At 50.0% G+C, this 26,725-nt stretch overlaps 1 protein-coding gene and 1 long non-coding RNA gene across 3 annotated transcripts in view; one reads left to right on the forward strand and one right to left on the reverse strand.

Annotated features, from left to right (window-relative positions):
* ZMAT2 (zinc finger matrin-type 2) overlaps positions 1-17,766 on the forward strand; it is an 18,846-nt gene extending 1,080 nt beyond the window's left edge. For both annotated transcript variants that reach the window (XM_068698526.1, XM_068698525.1), the window contains exons 2-6: positions 1,648-1,741; positions 2,283-2,406; positions 13,044-13,117; positions 15,609-15,754; positions 17,322-17,766. In XM_068698526.1, the coding sequence (XP_068554627.1) occupies positions 1,648-1,741; positions 2,283-2,406; positions 13,044-13,117; positions 15,609-15,754; positions 17,322-17,465 (582 nt within the window). In that variant the 3' untranslated portion in view covers positions 17,466-17,766. The remainder of the gene's footprint in view (positions 1-1,647; positions 1,742-2,282; positions 2,407-13,043; positions 13,118-15,608; positions 15,755-17,321) is intronic.
* On the reverse strand, positions 2,802-8,200 carry LOC137864437 (uncharacterized). Its single transcript, XR_011101508.1, has 2 exons — positions 6,950-8,200; positions 2,802-3,582 (listed from the first exon to the last, which is right to left on the reverse strand). It is a non-coding gene; the product is annotated as an uncharacterized lncRNA (long non-coding RNA).
* Positions 17,767-26,725: the final 8,959 nt, after the last annotated feature.

Genomic DNA, 26,725 nt, shown 5'->3' on the forward strand with positions numbered 1-26,725 from the left:
TGTTTCATTGTGCGGGCACTGGGCAGAAAGCAGAAGTTTTCTTTGTGCTGTACCAGGAGAGTGAAGCAGCAAGCAAGTTGCTTTCTCTCGGGGCTCCGACCAGCTATGATTTGTGATAATGCGCTGGTATGCGGGAGGATCTTGATTCTGGAAAATACCCTAAAACATTAATTTACACTCTGTGATATTTTCTTTTCTTTTGCTCAGGGTGGTTAATAAAACCTGTTATGACATGCTTAAAGTGCTTAAGAAGCTCTGGGAATAAATGAGAATTTTTCTACGCTTCCCTAAGGCATTTTCATTCTTATCAGTAGTTGTTCACTCCATTTGAAGGATTGCCAGAGGAGAAAACGTTAAATGACTGTGCTGCTGCTGAAGCTTCAAATGGGATTTATTTTCTTTGGATTGTGATTGGATTCTTGATTTGGCTGAGCAGAGAAGGCGGTGGGTGGGTGTGGGTCCTTTTTCCCAGAGGTGTTTTAAAATGCATCCATCCTTTTTTAATATGAAGCTGGGAGCCTCTCAGTGCTATTCTGAGTGAAATGCATCTTTCTCGCCGTTTGAGAGCTTTCTTCGTAAGAAAGTAAAGAAGCATCTGATCTGTGAGACAGGTGTGGGGGCTTGTGGCCCTTGTTGCATTCCAGCCTGACACAAGGAAGGGGCTGCCTCAAGCTGTTGCGTGAATAGATGGGAAAAGAAAGGATTCTTGTCATGTCACCTCTGCCCTCAGCACTGGTGACGGTTCTTTCCAGAGGGAACTTTTACCCCAGTCTTTGTCTTTATTTGTTGCCAACTTTACCAGAATTCTGCTTTTTTTACACCCAGTTTTACACCCAGTCCTGTGATTGACAGCTCAGTATGCTCTGGGGCACTGGTTAAGGGCCAGGCTACCTCAGAGATGCTTCTTCCCTTCCCTGCTTGGCTGAGATGGGGAGGTACAAGAGCAGGATAGCTTAGTGTGTTTCATACAGATGTTTTCCTGGTATCTCCCCATCCTGGCTTGATATTTGGAGTTTTCAGAGTTTTTTTCTTGTTTGTTTGTATTCATATCTTATGTGAAAAACTCATACTGGATCCTGTGATTTAATATCAAACTCAGTGCCTTGATTCCTATGACCTGTTGACATACTGCTGATACCTTTGAGAGCAGGTATACACATTTTTCTGTGTTCCTGCATCTTAATTAAACCCTTTATAGCTCGTGTTGTTTTTCATGGATTCCTCATCTGCTATTTGCGAATGAAATTTAATCAGCCTTGGAAGAATCACGTGTGATTTGCTAACAACTATTCTGTGTTCATCAGGTGGCACTTGTATGGTCTTGGATTTATCGGTTTAAATGCCTTTTGCCTGTTTTTTGGAGGGAAGGGATGGGTGATCATCTCAGGAACTATTAAGATAAACTCATTACTTTGGTCAGCACTTTGAAATCCTTCTAGAAGTAGATGTAGGTGTGTTGAGTATTATTCTCTTATGCTCCATCCCTAGTTACTGGATATGAAAACAGATGACCCGGGAATATAATGTAGTGCCCCTAATTTACTGCTGTGGCCTCACAGGCCAAATGCTTCCATTTCTTTCCCCATTCTCCTCTCAGAGTTAGTCAAACTGTATAACAGATGTTAATGCACTTTGTTCCTTTCTCAGACTAAGAACTTGGACTTCCGTCGGAAGTGGGACAAAGATGAATACGAGAAACTTGCAGAGAAGCGGCTCACGGAGGAGAGAGAGAAGAAAGATGGTGGGTAGCGTACTGATTGCGGGCAAGCTTTGCTCATTTGGCTGTGAATCGCCCAAATCCTCTGAGCTTTGGGTGATAGAGCAGCTAGAAGTGAAATCCCAAAGGGAAATAGCGTCAGTTCAAGCTTGCTCTTATCCTTTTACCTGTGCTAGCCACTGCACGTGTTTTTTTTTTTTATAGATGTAGTTACTGAGAATCTTTGTCTCTGGCCTGTTCTTTATGGAGGGGGAGGAATAATCAGCCACTGGAAATGGGAAGATCTGAGAGCATGACCCAAGTCAGATCTACCTGCATCTAATAGTCTTAATTTTTGCTTACATAATGAGGAGGAAATGGTATCTTTTACTGATTTAAAAACAAAATGAACAAAAAAAAAACCCTAAATCTCCCCCCCTCCCCATCTTGCTCAGTGCAATTTCTGCATGAATCACACAGTTTACACGTTCCCAATAGGCTCCTCTTCATTAAGGGCAATGTAAAATCCAGCAGGTAAAGCTTGACCTTTTCTGGCAAGCACTTAGGATTTTTGTGTATGTTTTAGGCAAACCGGCTCAGCCCGTCAAAAGGGAACTTCTGCGGCACCGAGACTACAAAGTGGACCTGGAATCAAAGCTGGGGAAAACCATCGTCATCACCAAAACTACCCCTCAGTCAGAGATGGGAGGGTAGGTTATGGTCTTTCTGTTGGAGTCTGAGTTGTGTTGGTAAGACGGGGGGTAGTGATGAAGCAGCAAGCCCTGAAAGAGTGGAGGAAAAATCCCCACCACTAGTGTTTGAGCTGTGCTGTGCTGTGTTACACCGAAACTGCATCTTCTGGTATAACATATCGAAGAGAAGCAGCAGGCTGAGCCCATTCTGATGCTCTTGCTTGATATCAGTGTTGCTTTGCCCTGCTGTAGGAGTAGGTGAGGCAGATCTCTGCTGCCTGCTTGGGTTTTGTTAGTGCCTCACTGCAAGCAGGCCTCCTGACTATCTGCAGTTGATACGATGCCTGAGCACTGGGAGTGGGGGAAACATCCAGATACTGTTGTCGACGGAAGGAAGACCCAGCACATCAATATGAGTGAACAGTGAACTTCAACTTTAATGGATAGCTCAGTCGTCTTTTATCTAGTTTGAACATAATCAACTCATACATATTGCAGAAACTAAGCTCAGGATTGGTTAACACTTCCCGGGCTTTTCAGTCTGGTCCTCCTTCTTTTGGCTACCTGTCCCACCTTAGGGACTTTCCCGATGGCCCAAGGGCATCGTGTCCTTGAGCCTGATTGGCTCTCAGCCAGCTGCATACGTGCCAAGGCTCATGTGGGTTGAGTACGGTGCTTCACCAGCCCATTGTCTCCCAACTGCTCAACATTCACATGTCCTGCCTCACTTAACGATTCCTCCACAATTCCCCCGTTTTTATTTTGCAGCAACTATAATCAATATAACTATAAGTAGAAAACGAAGTTCCTCTTTGACGAAGAAAAAACCATCCACCCATGTTCCCAAAAACAGATTTAAACCAACCTTCAAACCAACTATCTTGTACTACAATTTTTTGCGTATGATCCCTTAACCATTTCAAACATAATCAACTCATCAACAAAAGGATCAGACACAGAAGCGAGGAATAGGCAAAATGAACTTTGTCCGGTTTCCTTTGCCCAAGTGACCCACATATTGGTTTGAGGATCGATTTTGCTTAGGATGGCACTATTACGTGCAACCGTCATTGTCAAAGATAATGCAACCAGAATCCCTTGTGCCGTTAGATCAGCCATGGTTGCTGTTATTCGTACTTGATGACTTTTCTTCAATGGCTGGTTTAACACATCGACTAGGAACCCAGGTTGGCCCTGTAGGGGAAGAGATACACACATAACCTCGCCCCATATAAATCACATCAGCAGGCCCCAGCCATTGTCCCGTTTTCATATCTCGGTACAGTACTCTCATAATACATTTATAGTCTTCTATACGATTTGCTATGCCTACTACATATAAGGAATCGGATACCACATTTAATGGAACATCTCTCCATTTTATAAATGCCCATACTACTGCAAGAAGTTCTAGTGTCTGTAATGAGTCTTTATCTTGGGCTTGTAAAATTGTATGTTTCCAACCATGCTCATCCTTCCAAGTCACTGCAGCAGTTCGAGAACGTTTTCCTGCATCAGTGAAAACTGTCACTGCATTCTTAAGTGGGAACGTTTTTGCTACTATAGTAGCACCATCCTGTAGTAGTGCAGCTTGTAACTCTTCAGAGTTTTGTATATACCATTCCAAATCGCCTGGCTTCATGGGTAACCGGATAATATTTGGAGGAACCCCGTCCACTTGCAATATTCGATTCCTCCCCTTCTTTACTAATTCTGCTGATGTTGCAATTTTTTCTTGAATTGATCGTCGAGGTTGTAACGGAGAAGCTATCCATTCTAATACCACAGTTTCTCCTCCCTTCTCCCCCGTTTTTATTTTTTTGCTGTGTTATGGCACCCATCAGGCATTTTGAGCCACATAGAACGGTAAGATCGAGTGGCTTATCAGATATACGTCGATGCGTTACACTCGTTGTGATCAAAGATGCGATTTGTTGTAGTATTTCTTGTTGTTTTTCTGATAGTGTCACTTTTGAAGCAGGATCAGTTCCTTTTAATAACGGCCGAAGGGGATTTAACAGTTCATTCGGAATCCCGACTACTGGCCTGATCCATTGTAAATCTCCCAGCAGTTTTTGAGCATCATTAAGAGTTTTGATATCCGATTGGATTGTAAGTTTTTGAGGCTGAATGGTGGAATCTGTAATTTTCCAACCCAAAAACTTCCAGGGACTTGTCTCCTGAACCTTTTCCGGTGCAAGTACGAGTCCCATTTGTTTTAAGGTCAGTGTTAAGTCATTTTTCTGTTGTAGACTTGATTCGAATGTAGGCCAATGCGGTGGCCAACTTTGCGCAATGATTATTGTCACATCTGCGCCAGTGTCCAACAATGCCTCAATTTGCAGTTTCTCATCCTTTAAACATACTGTGATTTTTTGTCGTGGTCTCTGCTGCATGCCAAGCGTTAATAACGCTGTTTTTCCTGTGGAGCCAAATGCTCCGAGTCCTTGGTCCTTATTGACCATCGGTGGTAGAGATGCTGCAAGGTGTGGCAACGGAATTAATTGAGCTATCTTTGTATTCCACGGCACATGCATTGGAGGAAACATTGCAGAAACTATAATCTGTATTTCCCCACAATAGTCTTTATCAGTAAGTCCAACCAATATTTGTAATCCATTCAAGGTAGTAGACGATCTTCCGATCAATAAAGCTCCTACAGGATCACCATTGACAATAACTGGTCCCATAACTCCTGTTCCTACCCTGGTGGGTTTAGAGTCCAATAGCGTTACATCTACTGCTGTTGCCAAATCCAAGCCGAGACTCCCTCTGGTGACTGGTCGGAGGTAAACGGTGTCGTTCCGGCCGCTGTGGTAAATGCCGCTTTTTGTGTCGTCGCGGGGCGGTCCTTCCTGCTGCTCTGGCCGTTTCCCGACGCACCATGCCGACAGATGACACCACACTGATCTCGTTTTGCACTCTTGTTTCCTATGTCCGGTGATCCCACAGCGAAAACAACGCGGTTGCTGTGAAGACCCTCGGCCAGTAGGACGGCCTCCGGGCGTTTGCAAAGGAGCAAGGGCAGCGAGTACTTGATTCTGCGATTGCTGTGCAGTCTCTCTGAATACCTGTGCCTGTTCTTTCATGCTATTCCCTAGTTGTTTTATTACATCTACCAACATAGCCTGCGGACCCACGGGTACCTGAGCCATCCTTTCTAAACCCTCCTCAATTGTCCAAGTTCCCGGTAACGTAGCTAATATACTACGAGTTGAAGGGTTGCAGTTTTGAATTGCACACTGCTTTAGAATAGTGCCCTTTAGATAATCAGGTACCCCAGCCGCTTGTATTGCGTTTGCTACTCGATCAATAAACAACCCAAATGGTTCCTCCCTTCCTTGCTTGATGCCCATATAGGATGGTATCCCCCCTGGCTCTCTAATTTGGTCCAAGGCTCTTCGAGCCAATCTCATTGATTCTTTAGCTTTGTCTGGACCCAGCAACGCTTGTGTCTCTAATCTATAATATGGTCCGAGTCCCATCAATTCCTCCAACGTGACGCCATACAATGGATCTCCAGGTGCCCTTATCACAGCTACTGCCTCTTGACAAACACTTTGCCAATGCGCATTAAAAAGAAGCTGTTGATGTTGTGTTAGGATCAGCTTCATTATACCACGTATGTCCCCGGGGAGCAATGTATTAGTTCCCCAAATATAATCTAACATTTGCCGAGTAGGTTCCCCCGTTAAACCAGAATCATTTACTGTAGATCGTAATTGAGTTAGTAGTTTCCAGTATAAATTTGTCATATTAACGGTCACATTCCCCTGTGCATCTGGTGGCGAGTATACTACCGGAAAAGCTTGTGTTAACTGTGCTGCCGTTTCATAATTCCCTTCACGCAGTGCCTCATTTGCTATTTGCCTCCATCGCTCCTTTTCAAGGCCAATAGGGCCTGGGTCAAAAGGCACGTTCAGGTCAACAGGGGGCGTAACAGCAAAGGCCTTCGATGGCTGCAGACCTTCTCTTCCCTGCTCCCCCGTTGTGAAGGGATTTATATTTGATAGAAATGAGTTAGCACTGGTCCTTTCACTTGCTCCTTTCTCACTTTCTATTGGAGCAGTTGGAGCTGTTGGTAGTGAGAGCTCCTCCTCTGCTACAGAGGACATTGTCACAGGCACCTCCAATTTTCCCGAGACCCCCTGTGTAATAGTAGAAGTTCTAACGGAAGGTGGCAACGGGCAATCTGTTCCTTCCATATTTATTTGCTGTGGATTAACATTATTAACCCTTCTTGGTGGTCCTGACCACTCTGTTGCAGCAGCGGCAACTCTTTGTTCATCTTTATGTGTGGCTAATGCATTAGCCACTACTCTCCATGGCCTCATCAAATCTCCCAGTAAACTTAACATCGTTCCTAACATCATCAAACAATTTATTTCCAAATTTACGCCACTCTGTTTGTTCAAAAAACTGTATCAGGACTTGTAAAACAACCTTTAGCTAGCCCATATACTAATAACCCTGGCAAATCTTTTTCTACAATCTATATCTAAAATGCTCCGCTTTTCTAAAAAGCATTTGAGCAAATAATACGCCGCTTATCTTTTCATACCTTTATATACGTCGATTGCAGCCTTTGCAAAGACCTCGGCGGCGCTTTTCCGGCGGGACCCTAAATAGGCTCATCCCGGGTGCGGGGACTCCCTTTCACCTTCCGAGCTGCAGATCTCGGCGACACGCGACCGGCGGGATCCACTCCCGGGTGCGGGGGACTCCACGTCCTTTTCACCTTCCCGGCGCGGGTGCGGGGATTCTTGTCCTTTTCACCTCCTGGGCTGCGTTGCAGGACCGGCTTCTTCTTTATTCCGTCCAACCGTGGCCCTGGATCACTGCCAGCAGTGTCCAAATCCTGTTCAGACTGGTCCCTGTTCGGGCGCCAATTTGTTGTCGACGGAAGGAAGACCCAGCACATCAATATGAGTGAACAGTGAACTTCAACTTTAATGGATAGCTCAGTCGTCTTTTATCTAGTTTGAACATAATCAACTCATACATATTGCAGAAACTAAGCTCAGGATTGGTTAACACTTCCCGGGCTTTTCAGTCTGGTCCTCCTTCTTTTGGCTACCTGTCCCACCTTAGGGACTTTCCCGATGGCCCAAGGGCATCGTGTCCTTGAGCCTGATTGGCTCTCAGCCAGCTGCATACGTGCCAAGGCTCATGTGGGTTGAGTACGGTGCTTCACCAGCCCATTGTCTCCCAACTGCTCAACATTCACATGTCCTGCCTCACTTAACGATTCCTCCACAATTCCCCCGTTTTTATTTTGCAGCAACTATAATCAATATAACTATAAGTAGAAAACGAAGTTCCTCTTTGACGAAGAAAAAACCATCCACCCATGTTCCCAAAAACAGATTTAAACCAACCTTCAAACCAACTATCTTGTACTACAATTTTTTGCGTATGATCCCTTAACCATTTCAAACATAATCAACTCATCAACAAAAGGATCAGACACAGAAGCGAGGAATAGGCAAAATGAACTTTGTCCGGTTTCCTTTGCCCAAGTGACCCACATATTGGTTTGAGGATCGATTTTGCTTAGGATGGCACTATTACGTGCAACCGTCATTGTCAAAGATAATGCAACCAGAATCCCTTGTGCCGTTAGATCAGCCATGGTTGCTGTTATTCGTACTTGATGACTTTTCTTCAATGGCTGGTTTAACACATCGACTAGGAACCCAGGTTGGCCCTGTAGGGGAAGAGATACACACATAACCTCGCCCCATATAAATCACATCAGCAGGCCCCAGCCATTGTCCCGTTTTCATATCTCGGTACAGTACTCTCATAATACATTTATAGTCTTCTATACGATTTGCTATGCCTACTACATATAAGGAATCGGATACCACATTTAATGGAACATCTCTCCATTTTATAAATGCCCATACTACTGCAAGAAGTTCTAGTGTCTGTAATGAGTCTTTATCTTGGGCTTGTAAAATTGTATGTTTCCAACCATGCTCATCCTTCCAAGTCACTGCAGCAGTTCGAGAACGTTTTCCTGCATCAGTGAAAACTGTCACTGCATTCTTAAGTGGGAACGTTTTTGCTACTATAGTAGCACCATCCTGTAGTAGTGCAGCTTGTAACTCTTCAGAGTTTTGTATATACCATTCCAAATCGCCTGGCTTCATGGGTAACCGGATAATATTTGGAGGAACCCCGTCCACTTGCAATATTCGATTCCTCCCCTTCTTTACTAATTCTGCTGATGTTGCAATTTTTTCTTGAATTGATCGTCGAGGTTGTAACGGAGAAGCTATCCATTCTAATACCACAGTTTCTCCTCCCTTCTCCCCCGTTTTTATTTTTTTGCTGTGTTATGGCACCCATCAGGCATTTTGAGCCACATAGAACGGTAAGATCGAGTGGCTTATCAGATATACGTCGATGCGTTACACTCGTTGTGATCAAAGATGCGATTTGTTGTAGTATTTCTTGTTGTTTTTCTGATAGTGTCACTTTTGAAGCAGGATCAGTTCCTTTTAATAACGGCCGAAGGGGATTTAACAGTTCATTCGGAATCCCGACTACTGGCCTGATCCATTGTAAATCTCCCAGCAGTTTTTGAGCATCATTAAGAGTTTTGATATCCGATTGGATTGTAAGTTTTTGAGGCTGAATGGTGGAATCTGTAATTTTCCAACCCAAAAACTTCCAGGGACTTGTCTCCTGAACCTTTTCCGGTGCAAGTACGAGTCCCATTTGTTTTAAGGTCAGTGTTAAGTCATTTTTCTGTTGTAGACTTGATTCGAATGTAGGCCAATGCGGTGGCCAACTTTGCGCAATGATTATTGTCACATCTGCGCCAGTGTCCAACAATGCCTCAATTTGCAGTTTCTCATCCTTTAAACATACTGTGATTTTTTGTCGTGGTCTCTGCTGCATGCCAAGCGTTAATAACGCTGTTTTTCCTGTGGAGCCAAATGCTCCGAGTCCTTGGTCCTTATTGACCATCGGTGGTAGAGATGCTGCAAGGTGTGGCAACGGAATTAATTGAGCTATCTTTGTATTCCACGGCACATGCATTGGAGGAAACATTGCAGAAACTATAATCTGTATTTCCCCACAATAGTCTTTATCAGTAAGTCCAACCAATATTTGTAATCCATTCAAGGTAGTAGACGATCTTCCGATCAATAAAGCTCCTACAGGATCACCATTGACAATAACTGGTCCCATAACTCCTGTTCCTACCCTGGTGGGTTTAGAGTCCAATAGCGTTACATCTACTGCTGTTGCCAAATCCAAGCCGAGACTCCCTCTGGTGACTGGTCGGAGGTAAACGGTGTCGTTCCGGCCGCTGTGGTAAATGCCGCTTTTTGTGTCGTCGCGGGGCGGTCCTTCCTGCTGCTCTGGCCGTTTCCCGACGCACCATGCCGACAGATGACACCACACTGATCTCGTTTTGCACTCTTGTTTCCTATGTCCGGTGATCCCACAGCGAAAACAACGCGGTTGCTGTGAAGACCCTCGGCCAGTAGGACGGCCTCCGGGCGTTTGCAAAGGAGCAAGGGCAGCGAGTACTTGATTCTGCGATTGCTGTGCAGTCTCTCTGAATACCTGTGCCTGTTCTTTCATGCTATTCCCTAGTTGTTTTATTACATCTACCAACATAGCCTGCGGACCCACGGGTACCTGAGCCATCCTTTCTAAACCCTCCTCAATTGTCCAAGTTCCCGGTAACGTAGCTAATATACTACGAGTTGAAGGGTTGCAGTTTTGAATTGCACACTGCTTTAGAATAGTGCCCTTTAGATAATCAGGTACCCCAGCCGCTTGTATTGCGTTTGCTACTCGATCAATAAACAACCCAAATGGTTCCTCCCTTCCTTGCTTGATGCCCATATAGGATGGTATCCCCCCTGGCTCTCTAATTTGGTCCAAGGCTCTTCGAGCCAATCTCATTGATTCTTTAGCTTTGTCTGGACCCAGCAACGCTTGTGTCTCTAATCTATAATATGGTCCGAGTCCCATCAATTCCTCCAACGTGACGCCATACAATGGATCTCCAGGTGCCCTTATCACAGCTACTGCCTCTTGACAAACACTTTGCCAATGCGCATTAAAAAGAAGCTGTTGATGTTGTGTTAGGATCAGCTTCATTATACCACGTATGTCCCCGGGGAGCAATGTATTAGTTCCCCAAATATAATCTAACATTTGCCGAGTAGGTTCCCCCGTTAAACCAGAATCATTTACTGTAGATCGTAATTGAGTTAGTAGTTTCCAGTATAAATTTGTCATATTAACGGTCACATTCCCCTGTGCATCTGGTGGCGAGTATACTACCGGAAAAGCTTGTGTTAACTGTGCTGCCGTTTCATAATTCCCTTCACGCAGTGCCTCATTTGCTATTTGCCTCCATCGCTCCTTTTCAAGGCCAATAGGGCCTGGGTCAAAAGGCACGTTCAGGTCAACAGGGGGCGTAACAGCAAAGGCCTTCGATGGCTGCAGACCTTCTCTTCCCTGCTCCCCCGTTGTGAAGGGATTTATATTTGATAGAAATGAGTTAGCACTGGTCCTTTCACTTGCTCCTTTCTCACTTTCTATTGGAGCAGTTGGAGCTGTTGGTAGTGAGAGCTCCTCCTCTGCTACAGAGGACATTGTCACAGGCACCTCCAATTTTCCCGAGACCCCCTGTGTAATAGTAGAAGTTCTAACGGAAGGTGGCAACGGGCAATCTGTTCCTTCCATATTTATTTGCTGTGGATTAACATTATTAACCCTTCTTGGTGGTCCTGACCACTCTGTTGCAGCAGCGGCAACTCTTTGTTCATCTTTATGTGTGGCTAATGCATTAGCCACTACTCTCCATGGCCTCATCAAATCTCCCAGTAAACTTAACATCGTTCCTAACATCATCAAACAATTTATTTCCAAATTTACGCCACTCTGTTTGTTCAAAAAACTGTATCAGGACTTGTAAAACAACCTTTAGCTAGCCCATATACTAATAACCCTGGCAAATCTTTTTCTACAATCTATATCTAAAATGCTCCGCTTTTCTAAAAAGCATTTGAGCAAATAATACGCCGCTTATCTTTTCATACCTTTATATACGTCGATTGCAGCCTTTGCAAAGACCTCGGCGGCGCTTTTCCGGCGGGACCCTAAATAGGCTCATCCCGGGTGCGGGGACTCCCTTTCACCTTCCGAGCTGCAGATCTCGGCGACACGCGACCGGCGGGATCCACTCCCGGGTGCGGGGGACTCCACGTCCTTTTCACCTTCCCGGCGCGGGTGCGGGGATTCTTGTCCTTTTCACCTCCTGGGCTGCGTTGCAGGACCGGCTTCTTCTTTATTCCGTCCAACCGTGGCCCTGGATCACTGCCAGCAGTGTCCAAATCCTGTTCAGACTGGTCCCTGTTCGGGCGCCAATTTGTTGTCGACGGAAGGAAGACCCAGCACATCAATATGAGTGAACAGTGAACTTCAACTTTAATGGATAGCTCAGTCGTCTTTTATCTAGTTTGAACATAATCAACTCATACATATTGCAGAAACTAAGCTCAGGATTGGTTAACACTTCCCGGGCTTTTCAGTCTGGTCCTCCTTCTTTTGGCTACCTGTCCCACCTTAGGGACTTTCCCGATGGCCCAAGGGCATCGTGTCCTTGAGCCTGATTGGCTCTCAGCCAGCTGCATACGTGCCAAGGCTCATGTGGGTTGAGTACGGTGCTTCACCAGCCCATTGTCTCCCAACTGCTCAACATTCACATGTCCTGCCTCACTTAACGATTCCTCCACAAGATACCTTTCCTTAGGAATGGCATCTGGCCACTGTTTGTGTAGATCATGTTTGGCCAAAGGCTAGAAGGATTCTTAGCACATCCAAAGCCATCCTAAGTGTCTCAGGATCATAGCCTAATAGCCAGCAGTGCTAGGGAGGTGCAGCATCCGGGGATGGAAATGCAGGCCGTGGCTGGGCTTCTGCATCTGTTAAGGTGTGTGGAAAGCACTGCTCTATAAAGCAGGGGGCTGGTTCTGTGAGGTGATAGGCGTGGGAAGGATCACCATGCAGCCAGGTGAGAGCTTTCAGTGGGCTACAGTCGGGAGCCAAGGTGGAAATCTGGGCTGGTGGCCAGTCTTGCCATGGAGGAGGGCAGCACTGGGGTGTCAGAGTCCAACCCTCCCCCCGTCCTTTGCAACTGGAAGGGGATGATGCCATGACTCATTGCAGATCAGCTCATATCTTGGTTTTTGTCCTCTATCAGAGGGGCATAAGCATCAGGGTTGGTAACTCCAAATGTTAACTCTGGTGGCTCTGTAAATCTGGTATATGGCCTTGTACGTGTCTTTTCACCAAGGCTCTCTGTAATAGAGGTAGCTTCCCTCTTGCCCTGGCTAGTGGAGCTATGTCCCAAACAAAAGCCTGATCACTGAGGGGCTCTGAGCCCAGGTAACCCAGTGGGTGGTTTTGTAATGCTGGGGCTGTGCTTGTTTCAGTACCTCCAGTGAGGACTTGTGGTATCAGACTAGTTTGATTCTAGGCTAGAGCAGCAGTCTGAGTTACAACTAATAGGTCTAAATGATATGGAGATTTTGAATTTTAGATCATCCCAAACAGTTGTTCTGTGAGATGAGGTTTGTCTCGTGTTTTGGAGTTCATGTTTTCTCTCTCTCTCCTGCCAGGTATTACTGTAATGTATGTGACTGTGTGGTGAAGGACTCCATTAACTTCTTGGATCACATCAATGGCAAAAAACGTAAGGACAATTTTTCTGCATTGTTGGAGGGCTGGTGCAACTCTCTGGGCTCTTCCCTTCACACATCACCAGTTTCAGAGTTTGAATATTCATACATGGATCAAAAAGAGATCAGGGTATAGGCAGAGTTTACTCGTGAGAGCTATGGAGATGTTGCCTTTATCTCATGGGAATCTCTCCAGGTTGATGGACTGTTTGGGTAGAATAAGGCTGGAAGAAATAGTAAGTGTCCAGTAAGGTGGAAGTGTTTTCCCTACTCTGAGAGTCTGCACTGCAAGAAGCTCAGGGTCAGCAAATCCTGAAGTCTGCTCTGAAAATCTCAAGAGACGTTTTTTAACAGCACTGAAACTTTAAACAAGATCTTATAAAAGTAGAAGGTGTGTGGGACTAGCCTATTTTTGGATCATAAATTTATCTGTGTAGAACCTGAGTATGAAGCTCAGAACCAGCTTGTCTCTGAGCTCCAAGGCTTTGAATCAAGAGGTTACAAGGATGGAGGCTGTGGGCTGCTGAAGTACAGCAGGGACAGGGGTGGGACCCCAGAGTTGTTGTGTCCTGTACAGCTGTTCAGGTGTGATCACACATAGTGTGATCTCCAGCGTGCAAGGTATAAAGTTGTCATGGTTTAACCTGGCCAGCAGCTAAACACCACCCAGCCGTTCGCTCACCCTCCCCCCTCCCTCTCTGGGATGGGGGAGAGAGACAGGAAGAGTGAAGCCTGTGAGTTGAGATAAAGGCAGTTCATTAAGGCAGGAAAATAACAACAATAACGATAACAGTACTACTACTAATAACGTGTACAAAAAAGTGATGCACAATGCAATTGCTCACCACCCGCTGACCAACGCCCAGCCTAACCCCGAGCAGCCACCCCTATATATTGTTCAGCGTGACCCCAGATGGGATGGAATACCCCTTTGGCCAGTTTGGGTCAGCTGTCCCGGGTCTGTCCCCTCCCAGCTCTTGCTGCACCCCCAGCCTGCCCGTTGGCAGGACAGAGCGAGAAGCTGAAAAGTCCTTGGCTTGGTGTAAGCACTGCTCTGCAACAATTAAAACATCAGTGTGTTATCAGCACTCTTCTCATCCTAATCCAGAACATAGCACCCTACCAGCTACTAGGAGGAAAATAACTCTGTCCTAACTGAAACCAGAACAAAAGCCCACAGATTTCTGGTCCTTCTCTCCATTGTTGCGATCATGCAGTTAAGTTATCCTAAGATAAAGGCAGAAGAAGTCCCCATTGATCAGCCTGTTTCTTTATTATGTTTACCTTGAGTAAGAGGACAGTAGTGCAGCGTAGTTGAGGCAAGTTTTCTATAGCTTGGGGTTGAAAATCCCTTGCATTAAAGCCCTCTACTTTTATGTGAATGGGAGGATGACAATGAACCGCTTTGTCTGCCATGTGAGGAGGTCAGCAGTAAGTCTGTATGAGAGAATCTGGAATCAAAAATAACTGGTACGTCTTTGTGCGTGGTCCTGAGATGAAGGGTTAAGCTGGGGCTGGAAGGGGGCATAGCTCTCTTTGGTACAATACAATTTACAATTTGGGAGCTCTTGATCCAGCCCACAAATCTGGCTGAAACCTGCTTGTTCTGGCAGCATTCTTGCTCAGTACCAGTGCATAGTTTGAGCTCCTTGGTGCTGCTGCAGCCCCGGGACAAAAGTATGCCCAGTTACCAGAGTCAGCAGGCTGTTTGGATCGACCAGGCAGCGTGGGTTGGAGACGTGGCTGGGGGTGGCCCTTTCACACTGGGCTCACTTCTGAGTGGAAACCTGGGAATCTGCTCTAGACAGCCACTGGATCAGAGGCCTGTCTTAATGTTTCATGTCTTTGCTTTAGTTAGAAATGTGCTGTGTAATCAGGATCTCTCACTGAAAGCTGTTTGTTTGGTTTGTCCCATAGCTGAGAAAAAACAGCTTGGCAGTTTTATTCTGACTCCTTTTTCAACACTCCAGTCCTTGTTTCCCCATCCCAAGCTTAAATTCCCTGAAATGTCAGAACACCAGCATGCTGGGGAACACCCTCATACCTTAAAAGAAAAGCTTGCATCTTCTTCCTTGTTACAAATAATAAAAGGATCACTGTAGTCAGTGACTGGTTTAGGTTATCATATCCCCTAAAATCTCCCTAAATCCTCCCTAATCCCCTCTGACATAGGAAGTCCCAGTCCATGCAACAGCGTGGGACTAAATGAGGGCAGAAAGTGTGTGTCTGTCGGGGAGGAGGCATGGCTCAGTCAGACTCCCCAGGCTGGGTGTGAATTACCTGGCATGTCCGTAGGTAGAGATGGTGTGGAGAGGAACCCCTGAAGGCTGGGCAGTCGCACAGTACAGTGCTGGGCTCTGCTGCTCAGGAGTGTGGGAGACTGTGCTTTGAGTGGTGATGGGATGCCATGCTCACATACTTAAACGGGGATCAGGGAAAGGGGCTATGTGAAGACCTTTAAAGGCTTAATAATGTTGCTGAACGCGGCTGGCTCTGTTCCTCCAGACCAGAGAAATCTGGGCATGTCCATGCGGGTGGAGCGCTCCACGCTGGACCAGGTGAAGAAGCGCTTTGAGGTGAACAAGAAGAAGATGGAGGAGAAACAGAAAGACTATGACTTTGAGGAGAGGATGAAGGAACTCCGTGAGGAGGTGAGTACGGGCAGCAGCTGACAAAGTGGAACCCCCCCCCCAAGGAACGTGTTTCCTGAGGAGAGCAGCCCTGGTTCCTAGTCTTGTACTAGCTAGTGTGGGCTTCTCATCTGCTTCTCTGAGTGGGTTTTGTTTGCTTGTTTTTTTTTAATTATTATTTTTATTTTAAATTATTATTAATTGTTGCTCTCCCTGGAATTTTCTTTCCTGTCTTTGTGTGCAAGGATAATTTTTGACACTTAAAGTTTCTGCTGAGAGTGTAACACAGCCCTGGCAGTGCACCTGTTTTGTGTCCCATTACTTGTGTTTGATGTTACGTGCCCTGATAAGCAGGCCTGTACATTCGTTCCTGAGGTGTGACAGGGTTCTGGGGATTGCTGGGATTCCTCCTGTGTGCAGCATGCTGCTCCTGTGCGCCTTCCCCAGGCGTGGAAGGGTTTTGTGAGCAGCGTGCTGTGCTGTGACCTGTGTGTCTGTGTGGAGGCAGTGAAAGGTACCGGATTCCTCTTAAACCTGGGCTTAGGTGCCAGTTCCCTGAAATGACGGTCGAGTTTATTCGAAAAACAGCTGACAATGTTCTGACAGCTGAGGAGCTTCTGTGCATGCTCCTCCTTCATCAGCAGTCGTGTAAAAAACAAGCATTAAAAACTGCTGCCTGTTTGAGTCTCCCAGCCCAAGCTCTGAGCTTGGCTTCACAGCAGGGGTGCTCTGCTGGGATCCTGTGCAAATCCTGGCACTCGAGCAGCCCTGTGCTCTGCTCTCAAGCAGGCCTCGGTGCTGCTGAGGCTAATCTGTCTGGGGGAGGCAGAAGACAAATGCCCCGGCAGCGCAGGGCATGCTGTGGGTTGAAAAGCTACTGTCAATCAATGCGTGGCAACAAAGAAATTAGCAGCAGCTTTTGGTGTAGCTTTCTCCAGGGCCTGGCTGTTGTCACTGGCTGCAGAGCAGTAGATGGAGATGGGAATGGCAGGCTCACTTGCTAAGTTGGGAGGTGAGGCCATACTTGTGTGTCGCCCACTACAAGCCTGGCACTGTTCCAGGGCTTGTGATCCTTACCAAGCAAAACGCTTTGATTAGCGCAGTGCAAACTCTTTGATGCCAAAACCCCCAAAGCCACTTCGAGCTCAACTTCTGTTCCAAAGAGCAGCTGTCACTCCGCCGTACTGAAAGCCAACAGGCAGTGACATTCAGCATTACAGCCGTTGGAACAGGGCATGGTGTAGTGGAAATGTCTCCTGCTTTACAAACAGCCCCTTCTTGACTCAGCGTGGATTCCAGGTGAAGCCTCTGACATGTTTGGAAGCGAGAGCTGATGATTTCACGACACTTCTCTTTGGCTACGTCCTCTGTGTGTGACTTCCTTCTTGGGGTGGGAAGTGAGTAGTCTGTAGGCAGCAGGAAACCTCCTGGAAGGCTGCAGACCAGGATTTTTGCTGACTATTTTCTTTCTTCAGTTACAGCGTGGGTACTGTTGGTAGAACGTGGGTGAACTGCAGTGCCCAGTGTCTCAAAAGCTTACTCGGCTTAGGAGATTCAAGTTATTTTGCTGTTCTTTTCCTTGCTGCAGGAGGAAAAGGCGAAAGCCTACAAGAAGGAGAAGCAGAGAGAGAAGAAAAGGAGGGCAGAGGAAGATTTGACATTTGAAGAGGATGATGAAATGGCAGCTGTGATGGGTTTCTCTGGTTTTGGCTCAACCAAAAAGAATCACTGAGCAGCTCTGGACTCTCCTCTTTGTTAACACAGATTGTTTTTACCCAGGAGACTCTGGATAATTCTTTAAAGACTTGACTGAGGACTTGTATGTAAATCTCCCAGTAGAAGTTGGCCAGAGGAGTCGAAAAGTGATTCCATGCTCTACCTGTGCTGCAGAACAAGCTCCACTTGTCATTAGCTTCCCATCTCCTTCTGTGTCCTAGATCTGGCTGCTCATCAATGCTCTTTGGCCTTGTGTGTGCAGGGAAATGTTCTGCTGGGTACGTTTTTGTGTCAATAAAGTGCAGCAGTTCTGTACAGATGGCATTGTTCGGAATTATTTTACTTGTCAGCTGGGCATCATTGTTTTGAGGTCGTGTGTTTAAGGTGCAGAGAGGGATTCAGCTTCTTTTTGGATCATGTAACTGAAGGAATTGTGCCATAGTGAGTGAGCAGTGCTGGTTTGTACAGCCTGAATCTTTACGAGCTGTGCTGAAGCAGAGCTGGGGGTGCATGGAGTCTGGGTTGCTGAAGCTTTTCCTGTGTATTTTATCTGTAAGGGATACTTCCCTGTTTTTCCTTGTGTTTTGTGCCATAACTTTGATATCTTTGATCCAAAGGAGAAATTCCTCCCCAGGACCGATCTAGGATAGAGCAAATAAAAAAAACCAGTGTGCACTATTTGCCCAAAATAAACTGATAGTTTTAATTGGCCCGTTGGTGGGAGTTTTATTCCTTCCTTGTTTTGAGAGCTTTTGCCTCCCAGTGAGAAAAGTTGCTGATGTCTCCTGAGGTGCACAGAGCTAGTGGTAGTCTTCTGGGGCCCTCAGAAGATGCAAAGGTAGGGCTTGTCTGCCCTCTCCCGAAGCAGGTACTTGCTTCCCTGTGCAGGCAGTTGCTGCCATTTTTTGCATTTTGAAGTAGTTCTGGAGACGCATGTAAGAAACTGGGAGAGGGAAGGGAAGCGTGGACAACGCTGGGGACCTGCATTTCCATTAGGCAATCCAAGAGCAGACTGGGCTGCATTCCAGAATTTACCAGCCTTCATATATCAAGGGGCACTTTTACCCTGTCTACTGGCTTTCAGTGTCATTTCACCTCTGCCCTCCCCTGAATCCATTTCATTTCTGCTTTTATTTACTTCAGTCAAGCCGTGTGTGACTCATTTCCGTCTCCAGTTAGGATTTACATTTTGCGTGGCTGGGTTTTCATAGCTCCGTCTCGCTCCCTCTCTCTTTTATGTATATTGATGAGATCCTTGTTCTTGCCCTTCTCTGTACTTTTATGAAATTTCTGACCCAAGGAAGGCTGAAGTGCGTTTAGCCTGCTCTTTCTAATACATCTAGAACAAATCCTGTAATGCTCTGCTGCTGTTTTAATTCCTTAATCTTAGACTGCTGACAGCTTCATTGCCTCGGGTCTTTCCACTTCAATTCAGATTATAATCCCCGTTGAAGATGCTATTGAAATGATATATAGCCACTCAGATACAACTGTCCTTGGAGATTTGACCCTTTTAACTCGGCAATCCTTTGACTTCAGCAAACACTCCCCAAGCACTTGAGCTGCGAGGCGACTTTCATTCCAGCCACGTACCCAGCGCTGCTCAGACTGCGGCACGTGGCTCCAGCTGAATGGGAGAGAGAAGACGCCTGTGCCTTTGTGCCCTCTGGGGCAGCAAAGGGACGCTGCCGTGGTTCCATTTCATACGCATTACAAGTTTAGGTTGTTTCAGACAAGGTTTAGTAGCAGCCATTTTATCCCAGCCACCAGCTCTGCAGACACCCAGACCCTTGGTGCAGCCTGAATTAAGTTTGGGCAAATGCTTCTGAGCTCTGCTGTGGTCCCGTAGCGGGAAAAGGCAGAGGCTGCACCGCACCCTTCAGCTTTCCCAGCTTGTTGCCTTGGTTTTTAGTTTCCCTATGGTGCATGCAGCCCCTGCAAGGGGTGAGGTGCCCCTGCATGCCTTCCTCTCCTCTCCTTGATTGTGCAGCTCCCTACGGCTGGGTCAGAGCCTGGCTGGGGCTGACTGAGCCTTTCGCACCCTCAGCTCGCCGCTGCTTGCAATTCCCCACCGCCCTGTCCCTTGCTTGGGAGAGGGAGAAAGAAATCCCTCTGCAGTACAGCAGGGTGGGAGAGGATTTTCTTTAAGAGATTCTTCCTAACCTTCTGCTAAAGCCTGATCCCTAAACTCAAGCCCCAGGCAATCTGTAGCCCCAGGCCGAGCACCCTCCTCCCGGTGCCAGCATCTCCGCTGCGGCCCCGGCCCCGGCGCTGCCCCTGGGGAGCGCGGCTTTGTCCGCCCGCTTGCTGGGAGCGCTGGCGTGTGCAGGAGCAGATACAAGCTCTTGCCGGATTCCCAGCAGCAGGAGCTGCCTCTAGCCAAGGATGAAAAGCTAGTTTCATGGGAGGAAATAATATTTAGAGGAGAGGCAGATAGCATGCTCTGCGCGCTCTGGGTTAACCCTTTGCTCCCACCACTGCTCAGTGCTGCTGGGGCCCCAGCAGTGAGCAAGATGGTCCTTGGCTCTCCGTTAGCACTACTCATCTCTTGCTGGTGCTGCACATGCCCTCGTAGCTCTTAGGATTTTGTCTGGGTAGGTCTCAGCTCTGCAGCTCTCCCGCCTGCTCCCTGCCAGCAGCAAACGGTGCCCTGCTGCTCTGTGCCTGCTGCTTCGCACTTCACTCTTGCCCTACCCACAGCCCCTTTTTGCTCTTCCCCAGGTTAAAACTGGGCCAACTGGGGGCTGGTGGAGGAAGGAGAGGTGATTCTTATGGCTCTCATACCCAACCTGCCATAACCTGTCTGATGTCTCAGTGGTCAGAGCGTGGCTCTTGCTCTCAGCACCTGGCAGAGGGTGCAAGGCTGTGCCCTGGCCGTGGGGCAGTTGCTCACGGCGTGCAGGATCCCCCCAGACCTGCGTGCACCTCAGCCCCTGCCAGGCTGGGGGCTGCGGTCAGCCTCAGCCTGCCTATTACTGCTCCATCCAATTAAATATTGATGGCAGTGTTTGGAGAAGCGCTCAGGCGTCACAGCAGACTCCAGAGAAAACAAAAATCCATCTTGCTCTCACCATGTCTTCTCTCACAGATATCTTCTTCCCCGATCCCCTACTGGGGAAGGGGGGAGGGGGGGGCTGAAGCCCTATGGAGGGGCTGAGCACCACGTGCGGCATGAAGCTGCTTTCCCCCTTTCTTCCTACCTTCAGAGGCAACGGGGGGGCTGCTGTGCGCCCTCCTCCCTCCCTTCTCTGCTACCACAGCCTGGGCAAGGCTGGCTCTGTTGCTGTCTCTAGGCCGTGTTCAGGACCAGAGCAGCAGCAGCCAGATCCAGCCCCGCATCCCCACTATCCCAATAAAATGCCAGAGTTTGCCCCTGCATCAAGGAAACTGGGGAAGAGATTCAGATCAGGGGGTCCCAGACTGGCCCCGTGCGCTGACCAGCTGAGCCGTTCTGCTCCAGCACCTCCCCACAGCACCCTGGTGCTGGTCTTTCTGCCTGCTCTGTGGCCACCCTGTTCCCTAAATGCCACCTCCATCCTGGTGGGCCTGTCCCCTCTGTTCCATGGAGGCCGCTGAGATGGCAGCACGGCCTCCAGTGCCCCCTCCCAGGCTCCATCCACCTCAGCCCAACCTGCCCCTGCTTTCCTCAGCCACGGGGAGGAGGTGTCCCCGGGGGAGACCCTAAATACCTGCAAGGTGGGGGTCTGACCCCTGGCTGGGGCTGGTGTGTCCAGAGAAGGGATGGAAGACCGTGGTATGGGAAGGTAGAGATGTGGGGGGGGGCTTCACCAACGTGGGAGGTGTTTGCTTCCCATCCAGAGCTTGGAGGGCACCATTTTCCAGATGGGAAGCAGGGAGCAGGGGATGCCTACACCGAGGTTGTGCTTGTCCTGGAGACCCGAGCAAGCTGGGCCACCCTCCACACACTCAATGCTCGAGGCTGAGCCAGGTTAGGCCAAGAGGGAAGCAACGGTGCTCTTGAGTGCTCTAACGGGGAGGAAGGAGGTGGCTCCAGTGGCTCCCCCATGCCACCAGATCTGCTCCTGCAGCTGCATGCGGCTGGTGGGCTCGGTGGAGGGGCTCATGAGCAAAGAGGAGCTGCTGCTTTATTGCAAGCCAAGTAAAAATCTTCATCAGCTGGAGAACCAACAGCTCCGGGCTGAAGAAGGGCAGTGATGGGGAGGAGCAGGGGGAGCACCAGGACTGGGCATCCGCAGGACCTCTTCGGGGGATTTGTGCTCTCGGAGCAGATTTCTGCTGCTGGAAGCGTCTGCCCGGATCCCACGTGTGCTGGTGCTGTGCTGGGCGCCTCGGGGAGCTGGAGCTCCTCTGCGGAGTGGGAATATGGTCCCTGCTCTCAGCAGCATGTGATCCACCAGGCAGCAGTGAGCCCAGGGGCACGGACATGCCTTTGTTCCTCCTTCTCTTTCTTTTCCGCCTCCAGATTTTCTCCTCTGCTTCCAGCCTGCTGTGTATGCATCACCCCCCTTCCTACCCACAGCTCCTGTCTGATTTTCCTTCCCCTCTACAAATATGTGCTCCCTCGTGCTGCTCTTCCTCCACAGGCTCCTTCCCGTCCTCTTTCCCTCGCCAGCTCTGCCTCCCCAACTCCTTCTCCTCTCCCTTCCCTTTGCTCCCTGTTTCCCCGCGTGCCCTCCTCTTCCCTCCCTGCCTGCTCCTCTCCCCTTCCCCAGCCTCTCATTCTCTGTCTCCCCTTCCCTGACAGTTTGGGGGAATCTGTCTGTGTCAACGCACAAATTCCATTATTTATTGGCTGAATGAGGCAAGGTCCTACACTCATCTGTAATTGTCTGCAGATCAAAGCGCCTGCTGATGGCAGCTTCGCCTTCTCGCAGCATAACACCACCCCCAGCCTCCCGGGGGGGTCGCAGCCTGCGTGTCGTCGGCACCCTCAGCGACTGATCTCCCCGACAGGGAGGAAAGAAGTAGGGCTGGGGCGGGGGGAGAAAGATGTGGGGAGCTGCCTGGGGGCAGGCAGGGACGCTGGGGGCATCTCAGAGGGCCTGGCAGGGGGTCGGGGAGAAGGTTGGGGTGGTCCCTGTCCTGGGAATGGGGATACAAAAGGAATGAGGGGGGCACCTGGGAGCAGGAAACGTTCCCATGGGTGTCCAGCACTGGAAGAACTGCAATTTATTCTACAGAGATGCATCCCCAGAGATCCAGGATGGCTCCGTAGAAGGCTATGAAACAGAAGTGGGGACCGAGGAGAGTGTGTTGTTTTCTGCCTTCCTTAAACCTCCAACCTAACCCAGAGAAACAGAGTGAGAGGAGAAGGAGAGGGAGAGGAAGTGGAGAGATGGAGAGGAGAGGAGAGGAGAGGAGAGGAGAGGAGAGGAGAGGAGAGGAGAGGAGAGGAGAGGAGAGGAAGAGGAAGAGGAAGAGGAAGAGGAAGAGGAAGAGGAAGAGGAAGAGGAAGAGGAAGAGGAAGAGGGATTGCCCCTCTTCCCTGGAGCAATCTTTCCATTTCGTCATGATGCATTGGGCAACCTCGGCTTGATGAACCCAAATCTTCTGTTCTACAGACACCAAGAGACACCATCATCAGTCCTGACAGCGTGATCCCCTCACAGTGACCAATGCATGAAGTTGTCTGGCTCAGGCCATGGGTTTTTATGCCTTTAGCTATTCTCTTGTCCCCAGCATTTCCTCCTTGTAACACCTCCCTGGCTCTGCGATCAAACCTCCTCCTCCTTATTCCTGCACAGAGTTCAGGCAGTTTCACTTAAGCTTCTCCCTGTAAGTTAGTTTTTCCAAGCCTTTAATCTTTTTTTTTTTTTTTTTTTTTCAAATCTTCTGACAAAACTTCAGACACAGGCAGTGTGCAGTGTTCCAGGAATGGCCATGCTGCTGCCTGATAGAGCAGAGGCACCATCACCTCTTTCCCAAAGCCTCTTCCATTCTCCCATGCAAGCATCTTACCACTCTCCACCCTTACTTTCCTCCTCATTGACCCCCCTTCCTTCAGTCCTTCCCAGAGTCCCAGGAGAGGACATATTCTCACGGGGCATTTTAGGGGAGACCTCTGAGAAGGTGTCCAGGAGAGGACCAGTGCCAGCCCCAGCACAGTGGGGACCCTGATATGGATCTGATGTTCCAGAGGAGCAAAGCAAGGAACAAGCTCCTTGTACGGGCTTGGGCTTGCAAGAAAATCTCCCCCTCTGAAGCAGGAACAGAGACATTGGCTTTCTGAGCTGCCATGAAGTTTGTGTCCCATATGGAGGACACAAGAAAACTCCACCGACACACCCGGTGTCCCTCGCCTTAGTGTCCACGTCACCTCTGAGCAGGGTGGGCTGTCACAGACTGGGGCATTCAGAACTCCGCTGTAATTCTGCTCCCTCTGGACCTCCGGATGTCTTTTTTCCTAATACCTGACATGATTTTCCCTTGGCCATCTTGTGCTCATAGCTTCTCATTGTCTCCCTGGAAGGAGATAGGCTCCATCTTTCCTTCAGGGAGCTGAGGAGGGCAATCAGCTCCTCAGCTGTGCTCTTTCCTCCAGCCTAACGAGGAAATGAGGCTCTCAGCCCCTCCTCACACCATGTGCACTCCAGACTCTGGCTGTATCAGTGACCTCCACTGCACTTGCTCCATTTTATCAGTGTCTTTCTCATACTGGGGAGACCCCTATAGTCCTAGCATGGTTTGCTACCTGCTTAGTGCTTCATGTACCAGCACCCAAGGGCAGGCACGGTGCCCCACTAGCCCTGATAAACACATGGAGATGGCCACCATCCCCTTCAGGGCACTGTTTTTTCTCCCCAAGGGAAGGCAGGGAGGAAAAGCTTCAGCAGGGAAGGAGCCTTGTGGCTTCAGAGAGCCGAGCCTCTGGCATCTGACCCTGCTCAGGCAATGGGAGAGTGATGTACAAGCTGCAGGGCCAGCAAACAACCGGGCTTGTTCTCATCTTCCAGTGGGAGCCCCCCCCCCGCTGCGGTTTCCCTCGTGGGCAATGCGAGCTATAGCTGCTCTCGCTTCTAGCAAGAAGGGAGCAACAAGCCCACATGCATGGCTGGGCACACGGGTGCCTTGGGGAGCTGGGGGAAGGGATATACGGTCAGACGGGGACGGCTTCACTTTCAGACCCTTCTTCTGCCCCACAACGCAGCGGGCAGGGAAAGAGAGCGACAGCGGCGGCTGGGCACGGCTTGGTGCTGCCGGGCAGCTGGCTGCCTGCCCCCCCTTTGCTCTCTGCATGGCTTTTCCAAGGCGGCTCAACCTGCGGCACCTCCTGCTGCATCCCATCCTGATCTCCCCGGCTGGCCTGCCAAGGCACATCAGCGTTGACCCGCGGCAACTGGCCACCCACCCGCTGTGCCAAGGCATCTCACAGCAAGCCAAGCCCCCCCCCCCTGATCCTAGCTTCCAGTGTCTTCCAAAACCAAGCTTATAGCCCTGCCCTGCTTCCTTACCCCAAGAGAGCAGGGGTGACAGCTGAATGCTGGCCTGGATGATAAGAGGAAATGTAAAATCCAAAGGATGGGAACCCGGTGTGAGGCGGGGTGCCGGGCTGTCCCCATGCCGTATCCCCCATCCAGCTGCCCTCTGCTATGAACCTCCCCCCAACAGAAGAGCATCTTTTGGGTCCTCGTCCCTCTGCAGCACCCCCAGCCTGTGCCATTCCCCCCAGGATCCTCAGGACAGCTAATGCCCCCCCCCCAGGTTGTCCCTTTTGACCTTGTCCCACTGCAGTCCTGGACATGGGGGAGAGGAGGGTCCAGAGGGGCTGGGGTTGGGCAAGCAGCAGGAGTTTTGGTGGTTGGTAAAGCACGAACATTGGGGTGTCTCAGTGCAGGGGCTGGGCACGGATGAAGGATGGGGGGGCAGGAAGGGACCCCAAGGTTGGGGGAAGGTGAGGAAGAGGAGCAGGATGGCGCTGTCCCATTACTTCCATTAGGGGAGGGAATCAAGAGGGGAGAGGGACAGATTACCCCCCCCCCCTCCAAAGGAAGCAGTGATGAGCTGCACGGGGGGGCTTCACCCAGCAGAGCAGGAGAAGCACAGACAGGATTGAGTGGGGGAGATGGCGGGGGGGGATGGCGGGGGGGGGGGGGTTGTCAGATCCTGCCGGGAGCAGATTGAACCCTTGGTGGGGAGAATGAATATTTAAATCTGAATTAAACAAAAGGGTGAGAACAGTTCTGAGGATTTCCCGGAACGCACTTGGTTGGAGGTGGGAGAGGAGTGGAATGGAAGGAAGGAGACCCCCGTAAATCCCCCCTCTCCCCAGTACCTCCCTGTCCTGAGCATCCCTCAGAGCGCTCCCGGCACCGGGTGGGCTGGGGGAGACGCAGAGCTGCCACGGAGGGACAGACCGGGGAGGGGGGGGGATGGATCGGAGATTGCAGGGGGTGCAGATCGAGGGTTGCGGGGTCACATCAGGGATGAGAAAGAAACAGATCGAAATGGGGAGGGGGGTGACAACGGCGACGCCGGGGCTTGGAAGATGGTGCAGGGAACGGGCTGGCAGTGATCGGCGCCTCCGATACAGCTCGGGCTTCACTTACCGGGAGTCGTCCCGATCCTAGCGCTCCCACTCGAGACCGAGCACACGCGTGACCCGGCGGCGCCTCTTGTCACCTGTCCGTCCCGTGGTGTCACCCCGCTGCCACCCCACCCCTTCGCACGTCTCTCCCCAAGCGGCAGCCCCACGAGCGGCACGTCCCGCGTGGGTCGCGCTGCGCTCCCAGGGGCCAAGTCCCCCCCAATCCCCAGCCCCATAACCCCCCCAGCCCCGCTGCCGCCGGGCTCGCCCCCGCATCCTGCCGCCCACGCCGGGCTCTCGGGGGGCGGCCGGTGCCGGCGGTTCCCTTCCCCGGGAGCCCACTGGGGACCGGGAGGCAGAGACAAAGGCGGTAAAATATCCGTGCGCAGCTCCAGCCGCTCCGAGCCCCGCCGATCCCTTGACTAGATCGTTAGGGGATTATCCAGGACCTCATCACTGGGGGGTCGGGGCGTCCGCCCCGTCCCGATACCGGGCGCCTACGGACGGCGCCGGCGGAGCTACCGGAGAGCTGGGGGGCAGCGAGGATCGTCCAGCGGCGGCACCGGGCCGGTACCGGGGCGGGGCGGGGGTCGCCCTGTGGGGGTCGGACGGGAAGCGGGGCTCGGTCCGCGGCCGGCGGAAAGTTTCTGCCGGTGCCCCCCCCCCTCGCTGCGGGGGGAGCCCGGAGCCCGGTCCCCGGCGGGATCGCGGCTGAGGGCAGGAGGGGTCGGGGGCGGAGGCAGGCGGGGGCCGGGGGGAGTGTGTGTGGG

Source organism: Anas acuta, chromosome 14, assembly GCF_963932015.1.
Source record: "Anas acuta chromosome 14, bAnaAcu1.1, whole genome shotgun sequence".
Lineage (NCBI taxonomy): Eukaryota > Metazoa > Chordata > Aves > Anseriformes > Anatidae > Anas > Anas acuta.